Source organism: Equus asinus, chromosome 15, assembly GCF_041296235.1.
Source record: "Equus asinus isolate D_3611 breed Donkey chromosome 15, EquAss-T2T_v2, whole genome shotgun sequence".
Taxonomy (NCBI): Eukaryota; Metazoa; Chordata; class Mammalia; order Perissodactyla; family Equidae; genus Equus; species Equus asinus.
This window is the reverse complement of record NC_091804.1, coordinates 39,982,262-39,996,046: the sequence shown is the minus strand read 5'-3', so window position 1 is coordinate 39,996,046 and position 13,785 is coordinate 39,982,262. Positions and strand designations below refer to the sequence as shown.

Here is a 13,785-nt window from a genome sequence, read left to right as displayed (position 1 = left end):
TTAAGTTTGCGCGCTCCGCTACGGAGGCCCAGGGTTTTGCTGATTTGGATCCTGGGCGCGGACGTGGCACTGCCCATCAGGCCACGTTGAGGTGACTTCCCACGTACCACAACTAGAAGGACCCACAACTAAAATATACAACTAGGTACTGGGGGGATTTGGGGAGAAAAAGCAGAAAGGGAAAAAAAAAAAAAAGATTGGCAACAGTTGTTAGCTCAGGTGCCAATCTTTAAAAGAAAAAGAATACCATACCAATGTGCAGGACATTTCCCAGACAACAAAAACTTCTTTTCCCTGGCACTCGAAATTATGTGGTAATAATAATGCTGAAACGGTGAACAATTTTCTATTTTTGGAGGTTTAACATCACAAAGAGAAAAGCACTCACACTTGATTTTAAAATAATCAGTTGGCATTATTACCTGAATTCTCAACTTTTAAGGTCATCACTAAAATGTCCTGTTAAAAATAGAAAAAAATTAGAGAGCACTTTGCCTGCCTGCTTTAAGTGTTCAGAACATACTAGATAAGGATATCTACTCACTTTTTTGTCAAACTTGGCCAGGGTTTGTGATCCTACCATCAGTAGAATTAGTAAATATTACAAATTGTACATGTTTTGACTTGACTTAAATTTTTTTTTTCCCAATAGAAACTATGTTCCAACTTCCTGTCAACAATCTTGGCAGTTTAAGAAAAGCCCGGAAAACTGTGAAAAAAATACTTAGTGACATTGGGTTGGAATACTGTAAAGAACACATAGAAGTAAGTAGCATGTCATTTTTTAATTTTAACATGACTCAGCTTCTGGTCTGTTACTTTGTGTGTCAGCAGCCAGGATGGCTAATTCTTAGGTGTGATTCTGAATTTTACCCACAGCATTAGGTTCACCAGAACTTTCTCATTTAGCCTGACTTGTTCCCTTTTGCCTAAAATGGGCTTTTTCCTCTTTGCATCCTGAAGCAAAAGCATTACGAGTGAGAAGGTGCGCATGTCAGACACTTGCTGGGTGCTTTAAGACTGCCTCTAAATTCAGACCCTGCAAACAAGCCCTGGAGGGATGTAGAAATTCTGATCTCCAGTTTACAGGTGAAGAACCAAGGAAGAAATAGGTCCAGCTCGCAACTAAGGCTGTGTCAGGGTCTGTCTGTGGGACTCGAGATCCTAACCTCCTGATGTGCCTGAAGTGCTGGTTGCCCTTCTGATTGTTGAAGCTGGGGGGTTGGGTGCTTGTCTCTTTCCTCAGGATTTGAGCATTTGTTGGTCCTTTTGACCCATCATAGACTATTACCTTCCCCTGTGTAGCAGTTTAGACTTTATAAACTCTCTTTCCAGCCGTTTTATTCTATGAGCTTTATAACAGCCCTGTGGGGTAGCCAGTGCAATGGTCTCCTCCATTCCAGATCTCATTGCTCCAGGTCTTGTGGTTAGTTGGTTGAAGCCTCTAACTGAAAAGGAATGTTTAAAGCTGTTTTCCCCACTAGCATTTAAGTTCCAGCTGGCCAGGGACCATAACGACCTTGTCCATTCATGTACCCACAGCATCTAGGACAGTGCTGGGCACGTCCTGGGCACTCAGTAACGTCTGATGGAACTGAAAGTAAAACAATTTCCTCCATGCAATAGGTTTTTTTTCCTGATCCCCACTAATAATACTCTAGGGGTATATCATGAAGACTAAAACTTCTCGAAAGTGGGCTTCTCTGCTTGTGTTGTCTCCAGTGTAAGAGTTCACTCGACTCTCCATCCCCTCGAGTTCAGGTCGATCTGCCCCATGAAACGCCGTTCATAATCTTCAAGAGTAAATAATAATATAATAATATTATAATAATAAGTAATATCTTGTATTTGATCTGTTCCTCCCGTTATTATACCCATTACATACTCTGGAACCTGCATGTACTTGACTTTCTCACTGAACTGTGAACCTCTTAGGAGCAAAGTGAATTTTCCCCTAAGACTTTATCGTCCCAGCCTGGGGGGAGGTGAGCCGTTAGATTTTTCCATAAGAGTATAAATTTAACATAATACTGCTTACTTTCTTTAAATAGCTTTCTCTCTTCTCTTTCAGAGTTTTCTTCCCAGTCCCCGCTCCCTTTTCTTTTTTTTTTTTGCACAGAACCAGAATATCACATCTGTAGTGCTGTAAGCAAACATTGCTATCTTACGCTCATTCTAATACTACAACTGATGAGTTACAACACTGGAAGGGTGCTTTGGTATTAATATGTGGCTGAACTTTTTTACTTAATTAGAACTTTCAGCAGTTTCCTTGGAAACCTGGCTGACCACAAAGGGAATGTTTGGTTGATAGAAAATGTTCACTGCAGCTTCCATGTGCCTTTTTGTATTTCTTAAGAGCTTCGTTGCTCCTAGTTTAGTTCCTGGTGGGGTGGTTTTTCCTGTGTATCTCCCCAGCCCTAGTTAAGAGAGAAAATTTATATGTAAGATTGGGCTAGAGTTGATACCGCTGTGTTTTTGTAAACTTCTTTCACTGTTTTCTAGGATTTTAAACAGTTTGAACCTAATGACTTTTATTTGAAAAACACTACATGGGAGGATGTAGGACTGTGGGACCCTTCACTTACAAAAAACCAGGTAAGTGGCCCAAGAGACCTCCCGATAGCATCCCTGGTACACTCCGTGGTCAGCCCGAGACCCTTCATAGTAACGCATTGTTTGTAGGCAACAGCCTAATGTGGAAAGTGTCAAAATTATTTCATATTTTCCTAAGTGGTAGGGAAAATTAGTGAAGAACTTTTTGTCATCTTTGTCATTAGACTAAAGCTTCAAGTGTAAGAAGAATAGGAAATTTTGTTACTTAAAAGTTCTAAAGCCCACTATATACCACCGTTCGCTCCGAGAAGTACTTTGGCTCTTCTGTGTCTAAAATGTTCACATTCTGTTCATCTAGATTATCCATCATTTTTCTGTTCTGGAGAGGGGAGGATCGGACTCTTCCTGCCATTTAAGTTTTCTTATTCCTGTATGTTGATGTTAGTGCGCCTGCCCCCTGTTCCCCCCGCCATAGGGGTTGAGTAAGATGGGATAGATGGTTCTATAGGATGTCAGTGATAGAGGTGTAACTTAAATTTTTACAAATTGGAATTTAAAAGCAATATTAGATAGTTCAAGGTGCCAGCAATGCCAACAACTATCTATGACAAAGATGGAGATAGAGGTGGTGTTTCCTTTTCCACGGGGAGAAGTGATTGGTAGTTTAAACTTTACCGTTACCTCTTTCAGTAGTGATTGCTGGATTGTTGACCTGTTTTTCTGTCAGAACATACTTGGCAGGGAATTAGTGCTTTTTAACTCTGCCTCAGAAATTTGTAGTGTAGCTGTCTGGTTCTTTCTTAGTAATGCTCAAGGAAAAGGTATTAACCAGCAGTCAATAGGAAAGCTTTCCAGTGGGGCATATCATTTAGTTAATTCAGTTTTACGAATCCCAAAGCCCAATATTCTAGCACTAAAGAAGGGTTGCACTTTAGGGAAAAGCAGAGTATTTCATTTTGGTTCAAACCGGTATCTGAAACAGTAAGTTTCTAGAGAGAAAGGATAATCTCTTGCCAAACTTGGGTTTCACCTGTCTTGTTCGAGGAGCTACTTGTGCAGGTGTTAGTGAGCATAATTCTGGAAGTTGCTCTGTGCCAGTGTGTTCTGCAGCGCTTGATTGCCTTTTTAACACCAAGCACGCCTTACAGTCTGTGGGAAACTTTAACTTCATTTGAATCAGAGCAGCTGTCACTTCATTCCTTTTTTTGAAGCTGCTCTTGCTTGAGAAGCAATAGCATGGCTTGTAGAAGAAAGCTGACTTTTCAAAATCAGTAGTTTTTTGATCAGGAATGAAATCTGAATACTACACCGTACTTCGGTCAGACGGAAAAAAATGTTTGAGATTTTTGAAGATGTACCTTTTTTCTATGAAAATTGTTCCATGATAGAAACGATAAAAGGTGTATCTTTATATGTTATTGCCCCATTGCACCATGACAGTCTGGGCCCTGAATTTTACTACATAGTAAATCTGAAGCCTTTAGCAACTTCCTCATTCATGGGGTGAAAGCAATTTCATGTACAGTCATGTGCCATGTAACGATATTTTGGTCAGCGACGGACTGCATATACAAGGGTGTGGGGTTCCATAGATTATAATGGAGGTAAAGAATTCCTGTCAGTCAGTGACATCGTAGCACTACGCATTACTCACGTGTTCGTCGTGACCCTGGTATAAACAACCTACGGCACTGCCAGTTCTGTGAAAGTATAACACACACAGTTCTGTACAGTACCTGAAACTTGATAATGAATGACTGTGGTAGTGGTTTATGTATTTACTGTACTGTACCTTTTATCGTTATTTTAGAATGTAGTCTTTATACTCATAAAAAAAGTTTGCTGTGAAACAGTATGCCGTCTTATGCCAGCAGCAGCCTCATACATCTCATGTTACCACATCTCGATTACATCATTTTCTCTTGTGTTTGATTTAATCTCGTGTTGCTTTGTTCATCATGGTGCCTAAGCGTACAAAACCCACTGCTAATGTTGCCAATAAGAGGCCACATCAAGTGATTGACCTGGAAACAAAATTAAAAGTGATTAAGGACTATGAAGGTGGAAAGTCAGTGATGGTGATTGCTCGCCAGTCAGGCATGTCCCATTCCACCATAGCTACGATCTTGAAGAACAAGAGCAAAGTGACAGAAGTTGTTAAAGGATCTGCATCATTGAAGGCAACAAGACTAACAAAAATTCAAGAAGGGCCCATATCAGACATGGAGAAACTTCTAATGACCTGGATTCAAGACCAGACACAGAAGTGTATCCGTCTCAGCACCATGATGATCGTAGCCCAAGCAAAAACTTTGTTTGCAATGTTGAAAGAAAAGGCTGGACCAGACTATGATGTTGAATTTACTGCCAGCTCTGGGTGATTTAAACGGTTCAGGAATCGTTACTCATTACGTAATGTGAAAGTGAGGGTGAGTCTGCGGGTGCTGATGTGAAGGCAGCTGGAGAATTTTTGGAAACTCTAGATAAGCTGACTGTGGAGGAAAATCACTTGCCAGAGCAAATATTCAATATGGATGAAACCTCCCTGTTTTGGAAGCGGATGCCTGAGAGGACTTCCGTCCGTAAGGGGCCAGGTCAACGCCAGGTTTCCAGGCTTTTGAGGACAGCACAACAGTCTTGCTTGGGGGCAATGTTGCAAGCTACAAATTGAAACCCTTTGTGATCTGGCACAGTGCAAACCCCAGGGCCTTCAAACATATCAGTAAGCACACACTGCCAGTGTACTACAGGAGCAATAAGAAGTCATGGATGACCCAGCTCCTCTTCCAAGATGCCCTCCTGAATTGCTATGCCAGCGAAATGGAGAAGTACTTTCAGAGAATAACATACCTTTTAAGATTTTGCTTATCGTTGATAATGATCCTGGACATCCTCATTTTGTTGGTGATCTTCATCCCAATATCAAAGCAGTGTTTCTCCCTCCAAACACCACCTCTTTGATCCACCCAATGGATCAAGGAGTTACAGCAGCTTTTAAGGCCTACTACCCGAGGAGGACCTTTGCCCAGGCTATTGCTGCAAGTGAAGAAGACACTGATGCAGCTCTGGAAGGACTACGACATCCATGGCTGCATCAAGGACCTTGCTTGGGCTTGGGGTGATGTCACCAAGAAGTGTATAAATGGCATCTGGAAGAAGACATTCAGGAGGTTCATCCATGACTTCAAAGAATTTGCCAAGGATGAGGAGGTTGCAAAAATCAACAAGGCTGTGGTTGAGATGGCAAACAACTTACCCTGGGTGTGGGTGAGGACGACGCTGAGGGGCTCCTGGAGGTGGTTCCTGAGGAACTGACTGATGAGGAGTTACTGCAACTGGGGCAGGAACGCGTAGCTGAAGAAGAGGCGAGAGAAAAGGAAACTTCACGAGAAGAAAAAGAACCCGCAGGAAAATTCGCAGTGAAGAGTCTAGCAGAAGCTTTTGCAGACCTTACCTAGCTCCATAAAAAGTTTGAAAACATGGACCCCAACACCAAAAGGTTTTCATTAATAGAGTGGAATGTTCATGGTGCATTATTTGCTTACAAGCTCATCTGTGATGAAAAAAAGACAGAAACCAAGCAAACCACCAAGGAAGTATTTCTGAAAAGAGTGACACCTCCTCGAGAAGAGCCTCAGGCAGGTCCTTCAGGAGGCATTCCAGAAGAAGGCATTGTTGTCATAGGAGATGACGGCTGCATGTGTGTTATTTGCCCCCAAAGACGTTCCAGTGGGACAAGATGTGGAGGTGGAAGACGGTGATGTTCACGGTCCTGTGTAGGCCTTGGCTAATGTGTGTGTGTGTCTCAGTTTTTAATGAAAAAGTTTAAAAAGTAAAAAACTTTAAAAATAGAAAAAACCGTAGAGAATAATGATATGAAGAAAAATATTTTTATGCAGCTGTACAGTGTGTTTGTGTTGTAAGCTAAGTGTTATTACAAAAGAGTCAAGTTTTTAAAAAATTAAAAGATGATTAAGTTATAGAAAGCTACGGTTAATTTTTTGAAGAAAGAAAAATATTTTTAAGAAATTTAGGGTAGCCTAAGTGTGCAATGTTTATAAAGTGTATAGTAGAGCAATGTCCTAGGCCTTCCTACTCACTCACTCACTCACACAGAGCAACTTGTCCTGCCAGCTCCGTTCATGGTAAGTGCCATATACAGGCATACCATTTGTTATCTTTTATACTGTATTTTTACTGTACCTTCTCTATGTTTAGAGACACAAATACTTACCATTGTGTTACAGTTACCTACAGTATTCAGTAAAGTAACCTGCTATACAGGTTTATAGCCTAGGAGCAACGGGTGGCTGTGCCCTAGAGCCTGGGTGTGTAGTAGGCTATACCATCTAGGTTCGTGTACGTGCACTCAGTGATGCTCGCATGATGACAAAGTCGCCTAGCAACACGTTTCTCAGAACATATCCCTGTCGTTAAGCAATACGTGCTGTAGTTTATTCTCGTCATTTCTAACTGTGAAGTGTTTATCCTGAACCCGTTTGTCTTCGGTTTGTCTAAAACTCATCAGCAAATGTGACTCCAGTCTTTTAATTCAGTTTTTTATTTATACTGTGGGACCCAAATAAAAATATTTAGTTTAAAGCAACTTTCTCGTTTGAGTTTATATTTCATAAATTTATTTTGCAAAAGAAAAAATTATACTCAAATCAATGCATTACAGAGTTTCAGTTCTAAAAAGAACGTTATGTTTATTAAAAATGGAGAATATCTAGGGAAAAACCCTGGAAGCTTTCCTGCCTGTCTGAAGTGGCGTTCTGATTCCAGTTTTTGTCTTTTCTTTAGGACTATCGGACAAAACCTTTTTGCTGCAGTGCTTGTCCATTTTCTTCAAAATTCTTCTCTGCCTACAAAAGTCATTTCCGGAATGTCCATAGTGAGGACTTTGAAAATAGGATTCTCCTTAATTGCCCCTACTGTACCTTCAATGCGGATAAAAAGACTTTGGAAACACACATTAAAATATTTCATGCTCCAAACGCCAGCGCACCAAGTAGCAGCCTCAGCACTTTCAAAGAGAAAAGCAAAAATGATGGCCTTAAACCTAAGCAGGCTGACAGTGTAGAGCAAGCTGTTTATTACTGTAAGAAGTGCACTTACCGAGACCCTCTTTATGAAATAGTTAGAAAGCACATCTACAGGGAACATTTTCAGCACGTGGCAGCACCTTACATAGCAAAGGCAGGTGAAAAATCACTCAACGGTGCAGTCCCCTTAGGCTCAAATGCCCGGGAAGAGAGTAGTATTCACTGCAAGCGATGCCTTTTCATGCCAAAGTCCTACGAAGCTTTGGTACAACATGTCATCGAAGACCACGAACGCATAGGTTATCAGGTCACTGCCATGATTGGGCACACGAACGTGGTGGTTCCCCGATCCAAACCCTTGATGTTAATTGCTCCCAAACCTCAAGAGAAGAAGGGCATGGGACTCCAATCAAGAATTGGTTCCCTTGCTTCTGGAAACGTCCGGTCTTTGCCATCACAGCAGATGGTGAATCGACTCTCAATACCAAAGCCTAACTTAAATTCTACAGGAGTCAACATGATGTCCAGTGTTCACCTACAGCAGAACAACTATGGAGTCAAATCTGTAGGCCAGGGCTATGGCGTTGGTCAGTCAATGAGACTGGGTCTCAGTGGCAATGCACCAGTTTCCATCCCTCAGCAGTCTCAGTCTGTGAAGCAGTTACTTCCAAGTGGAAACGGAAGATCTTACGGGCTTGGGTCAGAGCAGAGGTCCCAGGCGCCAGCAAGGTACTCCCTGCAGTCTGCTAATGCCTCTTCTCTTTCATCAGGCCAGTTAAAGTCTCCCTCCCTCTCCCAGTCACAGGCATCCAGAGTATTAGGTCAGTCCAGTTCCAAACCTACTGCGGCTGCCACGGGCCCTCCCCCAGCCAATACTTCCTCAACTCAGAAGTGGAAAATATGTACAATCTGTAATGAGCTTTTTCCTGAAAATGTCTATAGTGTGCACTTCGAAAAAGAACATAAAGCTGAGAAAGTCCCAGCAGTAGCCAACTACATTATGAAAATACACAATTTTACTAGCAAATGCCTCTACTGTAATCGCTATTTGCCCACAGATACCCTGCTCAACCATATGTTAATTCATGGTCTGTCTTGTCCATATTGTCGGTCAACTTTCAATGATGTGGAAAAGATGGCGGCACACATGCGGATGGTTCACATTGATGAAGAGATGGGACCTAAAACAGATTCTACTTTGAGTTTTGATTTGACATTGCAGCAGGGTAGTCACACTAACATCCATCTCCTTGTAACCACATACAACCTGAGGGATGCCCCAGCTGAATCTGTTGCTTACCATGCTCAAAATAACCCTCCAGTCCCTCCAAAGCCACAGCCAAAAGTTCAGGAAAAGGCAGATATCCCTGTTAAAAGTTCACCTCAGGCTGCAGTGCCCTATAAAAAAGATGTTGGGAAAACCCTTTGCCCTCTTTGCTTTTCAATCCTAAAAGGACCCATATCTGATGCACTTGCACATCACTTACGAGAGCGGCACCAAGTGATTCAGACGGTTCACCCAGTGGAGAAAAAGCTCACCTACAAATGTATCCATTGCCTTGGTGTGTATACCAGCAACATGACCGCCTCGACTATCACTCTACATCTAGTTCACTGCAGGGGTGTTGGAAAGACCCAGAATGGCCAGGATAAGACAAATGCACCCTCTCGGCTTAATCAGTCACCGGGCCTGGCACCTGTGAAGCGCACTTATGAGCAAATGGAATTTCCCTTGCTGAAAAAGCGAAAGTTAGATGATGATAGCGATTCACCCAGCTTTTTTGAAGAGAAGCCTGAGGAGCCTGTTGTTTTAGCTTTAGACCCCAAGGGTCATGAAGATGATTCCTATGAAGCCAGGAAAAGCTTCCTAACAAAGTATTTCAACAAACAGCCCTATCCCACCAGAAGAGAAATTGAGAAGCTGGCGGCCAGTTTATGGTTATGGAAAAGTGACATCGCTTCCCATTTTAGTAACAAGAGGAAGAAGTGTGTCCGAGACTGTGAAAAGTACAAGCCTGGTGTGTTACTGGGCTTCAACATGAAAGAGTTAAACAAAGTTAAGCATGAGATGGATTTCGATGCTGAGTGGCTATTTGAAAATCACGATGAGAAAGATTCTAGAGTCAATGCTAGTAAAACTGCTGACAAAAAGCTCACCCTTGGGAAGGAAGATGACAGTTCCTCAGACAGTTTTGAACACTTGGAAGAAGAATCCAATGGAAGTGGTAGCCCTTTTGACCCTGTTTTCGAAGTTGAGCCTAAAATCCCCAATGATAACCGAGAGGAACACATACCGAAGGTAATTTCTGAGGATGCTTTAGAATCTGAGGAGAAGCTAGACCAAAAAGAGGAAGATGGTTCAAAGTATGCAACTGTTCATTTGACTGAGGAACCAACCAAACTAATGCATGATGCTTCTGATAGTGAGGTTGACCAAGACGATGTTGTTGAGTGGAAAGATGGGGCTTCTCCCTCTGAGAGTGGCCCTGGTTCCCAACAAGCATCAGACTTTGAGGACAACACATGTGAAATGAAACCAGGAACCTGGTCCGATGAGTCTTCCCAGAGTGAAGATGCTAGGAGCAGTAAGCCAGCTGCCAAAAAAAAGGCTACCATGCAAGGTGACAGAGAGCAGTTGAAATGGAAGAATAGTTCCTATGGAAAAGTTGAAGGGTTTTGGTCCAAGGACCAGTCACAGTGGAAGAATGCATCTGAAAATGATGAGCGCTTATCCAACCCACAGATAGAGTGGCAGAATAGCACAATTGACAGTGAAGATGGGGAGCAGTTTGACAACATGACTGATGGAGTAGCTGAGCCGATGCATGGCAGCTTAACCGGAGTTAAACTGAGCAGCCAACAGGCGTAAGTGCCAGGTTCTCTGCCATCGGTGACATGCTGCAGCCTGGCACTCTGTGCTCTCTTCACTATGACTGCGAAGCTGTATTCTAACTGGTACTGCCTTTTGAGTGCTGGGTCATCAGGCTGTGGGAACATGTGGCCACTGCAGTCCCAGTGGTTATTTCTAAGTCTGTGACACATGATTGGCCGATCTTGATTCAGGACTTGCTTGTGACAGACACAGTAACTAAATGTGAAAAACCAATAAGCTGGTGGCTCACGAACGCACATGGGGAAAAGCAGAGGTTTATTTTATCTGCCTTCTCAACATTTCTTTCCCTCTGTAAAGTGTTTGGTTGGATGTCCTTGAGAAGCGTTATCCTGATTCACATGGTAGTGTAGGGCCAACATACAAGCTACCAGTCCAATGTGTATAGTAGACTTTGGGGAAAATCCATTTTTTTTCATGTATTCATTCTGAATAGTTGAAATGTATATTTGTACAGTCTTTTAGACCTATTCAAGTGATGCTTATGATATTGTTATTGTGTACCCATCATAGAAACCATTTGTTTCTTTTTTTAGTGTTGCCCTTGCTGTGTAATAAACGCTATATCTAGTTTACCTAGCAAAAGCTTGAACCTGCGCTAGTATGGACTTTTGGACAGACTTAGTTTTTGCACATAACCTTGTACAATCTTGCAACAGAGGCCAGCCACGTAAGACATATATCTGGACTCTCTTGTATTATAGAATTTTTCTTGTTCTGAATATCCTTGACATTACAGCTGACAAAAACAAAAACTGGTATTTCAGATCTGTTTTCTGGAATCTTTTAAGCTAAAATCACAGGCAACAATTGACTTTGCAGCTACTAATTTTGACACCTTTTAGATCTGTATGAAAGTGTGTTGTGTTGAAGCAGCAAACCAATGAATGCTGCCTTTTGGATATTTAGTTTTATCTTTAGTTAAACACCACCCTGGTGTATTCATTTATACCATCTAATATATGACACACTGTTGTAGTATGTATAATTTTGTGATCTTTTTTTCCCTTTGTATTCATTTTAAACATCTAAATAAATTGCTGTATTGTGCTTAATGTAAATATTTGCTTTCTTACACGTTACAGTCCTGTGTGTCATTATGTCTTGTGCCAGTTGATGCCATGGCTCTTTCATCAGAGATAGAAGCCACAGCCACTGAGGAAACTGTGGAAGACCAAAACCTGCCACTGCATAAAGAATGCCCTCTCTTGGGGCACCTGTCACAGATTCTTTTGGTTTGGTTTGGTTTTGTCTTTTTCCTTTTTAACTGCTGAAGTAAACATCCTTGAGTCTTTTTCTGGTTCCCCTTTTGTTAAGGAGCAGAGCCTGCTTATATATGTAAACGTCTTCAGTGATAAAAGGATGTAAACGTAAATTGGTATTAATATGCAAGCAGAATTTTAATGCCCTGGTGTTCTTCTAAATGAAGTAAATGTTAGTTTTTACCTTAGAATGGGAACAATTGTACTAAACAGGCAACTACTCTCTGCTTTTGTTACAACTGTCTTGACCGCCTTGCTGTTGAGAAAAAGGCTTCGGAGATCACACATTCAGAGGGCTGTGAAGATGGAAAGAGCTGGAATATTTACTATGCATAGATTCCCAAGAGCAACTCAAACTAAAGAACAGAAAGGTACAAGGAGGCAGAATTAGGCCAATGTTTTCAGCAATTATAACACTGAAGGGATGCTCCCAGTCCGTGCAGAGGCTGGTCAGTCACCTCTCGGGGACCCTGGCCTAAAGAGTTCTGAAGTGGCTGGTTTCCATAATTTCTAAGACTCTTTCCGAAAGATTTGTCAGTGCTTTTGTTACCTGGGGGTAGAGAATTGACCAACCTCCCCCTAAAATGTTAAGTCATGCTTCTCAAAAACAATACAGGAGAAAGGACAAGACTAGACCAGAACCTTTTGAGGCTGGCATGGAGCTGTTTTAAATCTGTTAAACAGGTAGAGTATAAATTCTTTGGACACCAGCTAATATTTAGGATGGATGTCCCCAAATCAAGATGCTGTGGATTACCAAATCAGAAACACTGGCATTGCGAAGGTTTCTTCTCTTACTTAGCAATAGTAGTACCAGGTGAAGTTAAGGCATCCCACGTTTGTTTTGAAGTTACTCTGCCTAGTTAACAGGTGGGAAGAACCTAGCCTGGGCTCATGAGTCCTGTGTGGCGTACCAGCAAGACTTGTGCAAGATAGCAGAGTGGGGGACGTAACCTGGTTGGACGTTTGAGCAGAGAGAGATGAGTGCGCTTCCTTGCTGAGGTAGTGAGGGTGGGCCTTGTTGGCGTTTAGAAAAGAGTGTAGCCACCTAAGATTGGAAAGAAAGAAGATCCCCAACTAGGAATGTTGCAGAAGCCCTGAAAGTGTCTCAATAAAAGCCATTTTAAAAGAATGTTGTTGCGACTGTTTACTTTTGGAATAATCTGGAAATAAAAGCTGTTGCAGTTTGCCACCTTCTAATTAAAGAATGTAACTGTAGACTAGACAATTCTGTAGATTTTCTTTTTACCCTTCAAATTTTCTTGTGGCCGTGAGTTCCAGAGTCCGACTGACTAGCACTGTAGTTTGTTTCCCTTTCCAGCACATGGAAGCATTTTCTCGTGCTGTCTTTGTCTCCCTGTCATTGAGCAGTACAGGTCTGTATCAGACAGCTCTTGGACCCTCCAAGATCCGAGCAGAAAAGGATCTGTCCCTTGTACCGCCCTATATTTGTGTCTGGTCCAAATGCCTGCCCATGTGTAAAGATGCGCACTCTTTGAGAAGAGAGCACAATAAATGCCACATTTGAAAGGGATCTGTCAAAGATTGGGGAGTGCCCCCTCTGAAACACGTCACTAGAAGCTATTAAACTTCTTTTGCCACATGAGTACTGCCATATAGAGGGGTGGTTCCCCTACCTCAACTGCAGGCTGCCAGCACCAGACCCTCAAGATGGGACCCCAGAAACCATCTCTTGGTGATTCTATGCCAATAAAGCTTGACAGCCACTTAGCTTGAGTGATGGAATATTTACTACTATTCACCAACAAAGTTGAGTAGAACATTGACTATATGGATTTCACTGAGCATCAGGTCAGCCTTCTGCCCCTCCTTCAGGCAATTTCTACCCATTGTGACTCTCAACTTCTAACCCACCCTGTTGCTCATTGGGTTGACGATAATTGCAAGGATGTTTTGCCAAAGTGTCATGTAGGAACTTCTCAAACTTCTAAATCCCCAGAAGACTGAAATGGGAAGAAGCTGCTCCTGCTGCTCCCGAGCGGCATTCCAACAGAGCACTTGGCCGCCGCGA

At 42.2% G+C, this 13,785-nt stretch overlaps 1 protein-coding gene across 3 annotated transcripts in view; it reads left to right on the top strand.

Annotated features, from left to right (window-relative positions):
- Nucleotides 1-11,552, top strand: part of ADNP (activity dependent neuroprotector homeobox) — a 33,676-nt gene extending 22,124 nt beyond the window's left edge. For all 3 annotated transcript variants that reach the window (XM_070486132.1, XM_070486133.1, XM_070486131.1), the window contains 3 exons: nucleotides 653-765; nucleotides 2,506-2,598; nucleotides 7,360-11,552. In XM_070486132.1, the coding sequence (XP_070342233.1) occupies nucleotides 658-765; nucleotides 2,506-2,598; nucleotides 7,360-10,470 (3,312 nt within the window). In that variant the 5' untranslated portion in view covers nucleotides 653-657 and the 3' untranslated portion in view covers nucleotides 10,471-11,552. The remainder of the gene's footprint in view (nucleotides 1-652; nucleotides 766-2,505; nucleotides 2,599-7,359) is intronic.
- Nucleotides 11,553-13,785: the final 2,233 nt, after the last annotated feature.